The 3,248-nt window shown below is 34.2% G+C and overlaps 1 protein-coding gene across 1 annotated transcript; it reads left to right on the forward strand.

Moving 5' to 3' along the window:
- Positions 1 to 488: 488 nt before the first annotated feature.
- LOC107806865 (agamous-like MADS-box protein AGL61) lies at positions 489 to 1,159 on the forward strand. Its single transcript, XM_016631138.1, has 2 exons — positions 489 to 528; positions 783 to 1,159. The coding sequence occupies exons 1-2, from the start codon at positions 489 to 491 to the stop codon at positions 1,157 to 1,159; spliced, it is 417 nt and encodes a 138-aa protein (XP_016486624.1).
- The last annotated feature ends 2,089 nt before the right edge of the window (positions 1,160 to 3,248 follow it).

Consider the following 3,248-nt stretch of genomic DNA (forward strand, 5'->3'; position numbering starts at 1 on the left):
AAGAGATGTTATTAAGAGAGTATCAAATATTAATAATCTTATGTAGCAAATCACCACTAGTCTGGCCTGGGCTGAAAATTGACTTGACCATTACAATATTATAGAGCTAAATTTTGAAAATCTTTTAAAAAATGGAGAGTACAATCACTACTATGATTAAGTATCTAAATTTACTTGTCTCATAACATGTGAACACTACAAAAATGAACTGGATTCATCTATATAAACTACCAAAACTGAAAAAGAAAAGATATTGGAAAAACTCTATAAATACTAGGCTTCTACATTACAAAGTTCATATCACATAGTAACTCTTAGTAATAAATACTAGTTATATCATAATTATTTTTGAGAATGAGTACTAGACTGATTAAGGGTCGCAAAAGTGTTTGTCTCGCGAAGATAGAAAATAAGAATAATCGACAAGTGTCTTTCTCAAAATATCGAAATGGTGTCTTCAAGAAATTAAAGCAAACGAGCTTGCCGTTATGACGGGTGCTGAAGTTGGCATCATCGTGTTTCCACCAGGTAATTACAAGCCTAGTTATATTTTTTCGGTCATCTATACATACATGATATACCATCAACAAATATAACTTTTTAAGCATATATGTACATTAAACATGCAAATCCAAGATCTTGAACATAATAATTAATCTCACGTAACATTAAAGCATCATAAAAAAAATACCTGGTGTGGGAGGTGTTATAACGGTAGATTAACTGATTTCTCTCCATTTGCCCTATTTTATATTACTGATTTCTCTCCTCTTGCTCTATAGGTAACAAGCCTTACTCTTTTGGTCATCTAAATGTAAATGAAACCATCGACAAATATGTTTGTGAAGAAAGGCCTCCATCATCATCATCACCAGGCATTGATGCCAAGTATGTCCAGATATTCCGAAAAGCCAATTCTATAACACTTAACACACAACTCAATACTCTGCAAGATCAGCTGGATTTTGCGTTAAAATTGAAAAGCAAACTCAAGGAAAAGAATAAGAATTTGGAGAACCAACAAGAGTGGTTCAGGAGTCCTAGAGATAAGATGAACTACACGGAGGCTTCAATGTTGAAAGAGGGATTGGAAGATTTGCTCTTGAAGGTGAAGAACTATGGCACTGAACGTGGTTATGGTTACGAAAATGGAAAGTGAAAGGTTAAATAAAAGCTATTGCTAGTTTTTTAAAATAATAGTTCATGTTATTTATTTTTAAAGGTTCACAACTATAAAAGTCATCTACGTATGACTAGGATGTCACAGGTATAAACCACAGAAATAACATTTTGCAAAAATGTAAAGTAAAGCTATCTACAACAGACCAACATGGTCATGCTTTGCCTCTTCCCCGACCGTATCCTGCGCATAGCAGGAGTTTAGTGCAGGGGTTGTGCTTGTTAATTATTTTTTTGGGGTTGGGGTATTATGTGATGTTTTGGTGAAATCTACTATGTATGCGTAATAAAAAAGATGACTATGATGGAATACAAGTAGAGTTATAACAATGATATTTTAGTTTCAAATAATTCAAAAAATAAAAATAAAAATAAAAATAATATAATGCTTTTTTTAAAAAACCTAATGCTACATGACAGATCACATATACTTATTATATTACAAATAATCAGAATAGAGTCTTCAAAATAATATCGAAGCTAGAGAGATAACAAAAAAAATTCTAAAATCAAAAACTAACTTGAAAAGAATAAATTAAAGAATATAAAAAAAATGAAAGAAATTAAGCATAAAGAAGGAAAATGTAAACGTGGAACGAAAGTAAGAATTAGAGGCCAAACCTTTTTGTACTTTGCATTTTGTAGACAAAGGTGTGAAGTGCATTTGTTACTTCATAAACGATAAAGAGAAAAAAATGTGAAATTAAGATAAACAATTAAAAAATACTCTTTAGACCTTTGGCTGCATATCGAGCATCATCGATGCATATCGATCGACGCCAAGGGTGAGGCAGACAGACTTCCTTGATGAAGGTCAACACTTCTTCTTTTGAGGTCAAAGTCTTCCATCGGATGGTCCGAGTTACTCGATCATCACCTGCCCATAACATCATATCATCAATTTCCGTTAACCTAATTCTTGATGTAACGACCTGACCGGTCATTTTGAGCCTTGAGTAGCTTCACTTCAGGTATTATGACTTGTACGTATGGTGAAAATTGAATTTAGGAAGTTCGGAGTTGATTCGAATGGAAAATTCTAAATTCGGAAGCTTTAAATTGGAAGAGTTGATTAAGGTTTGAATTCTAAGTAAAAGACCTCGAAATTGGAATTTGAAGGTTCCAATAGGTTCGTAAGATGATTTCGAACGTGGGCGTATGTTCGGGTTGAGTATCTGATCGCCCGGTAGCATTTCGGCCCTTATTATGAAAAGTTAACATTTTGAAAGTTTAAGAATTTCTTAAGTTAAACTTGAAGTGGACTTTGATGTTATAAATGTCCGTTTGAGCTTTCGATCCTTGGAATAGGTTCGTATTGTGATATATGACTTGTGCGTAAAGTTTGGCATCATTCCGAAAAATTTAAGTGTGATTCGGACGCGTTCGGCGAATGTTCGGAGCCGCAGAAGCGCAAGGAGTTTTGCAGATGCGAAAAATCGACTGGGCAGAATATATATATGCTAGCCAATGCGGGATTTGCTCATTTCATCTCATTTTTCTCTCTTGGAACCGACTTTGGGGAGATTTTGGAGAGCTATTTCATCCACATGTTGGGGGTAAGTGTTTCCAAACCACTTTTGATTATATTTCAAAAACACATATTGAATTTTAACATGAAAATTAGTAGAAATTGGGGGATTTTGAAAGAAACCTAGGATTTGGTATTTTTGATTTTTGGCCACGAAATGGGACATGGAATTGGGAATATTTTATATATTTGAGTTCGTAATGTTATGGGTAATGATTATCTTCGAAAATTTTCGAAATCCAGGCACGTGGGTCCTAGGGTTGACTTTATTGAATTTTCGAGCGGAGTTGAGAATTATTAAAAATTGATTAATTATGGGTACTAGAGTATATATATTTATGGATTTGCATATTTGTTTGACTAGTTTTGGAGAGACGTGCATCAGTTTGAGGTGTTTGAGAGGTGTTGGAGCTGGTTATAAAATTTCGGAGCGAGGTAAGTCTCCTGTCTAACTCTGTGATGTATTTGATATCTGCTACTTGTTGCGGAGCCTACGTACGCACGAGGTAACAGGAGTCCGTGTGTAGTGAAAATTCATGTT

The sequence above is a fragment of the Nicotiana tabacum genome, chromosome 19 (assembly GCF_000715075.1).
Source record: "Nicotiana tabacum cultivar K326 chromosome 19, ASM71507v2, whole genome shotgun sequence".
Taxonomy (NCBI): Eukaryota; Viridiplantae; Streptophyta; class Magnoliopsida; order Solanales; family Solanaceae; genus Nicotiana; species Nicotiana tabacum.

Coding starts and splice junctions, on each gene's coding strand:
- LOC107806865 (XM_016631138.1), top strand. CDS start 489: ATGACGGGTGCTGAAGTTGGCATCATCGTGTTTCCACCAG. Junction 529..782: donor CATCATCGTGTTTCCACCAG/GTAATTACAAGC, acceptor CTTGCTCTATAG/GTAACAAGCCTTACTCTTTT.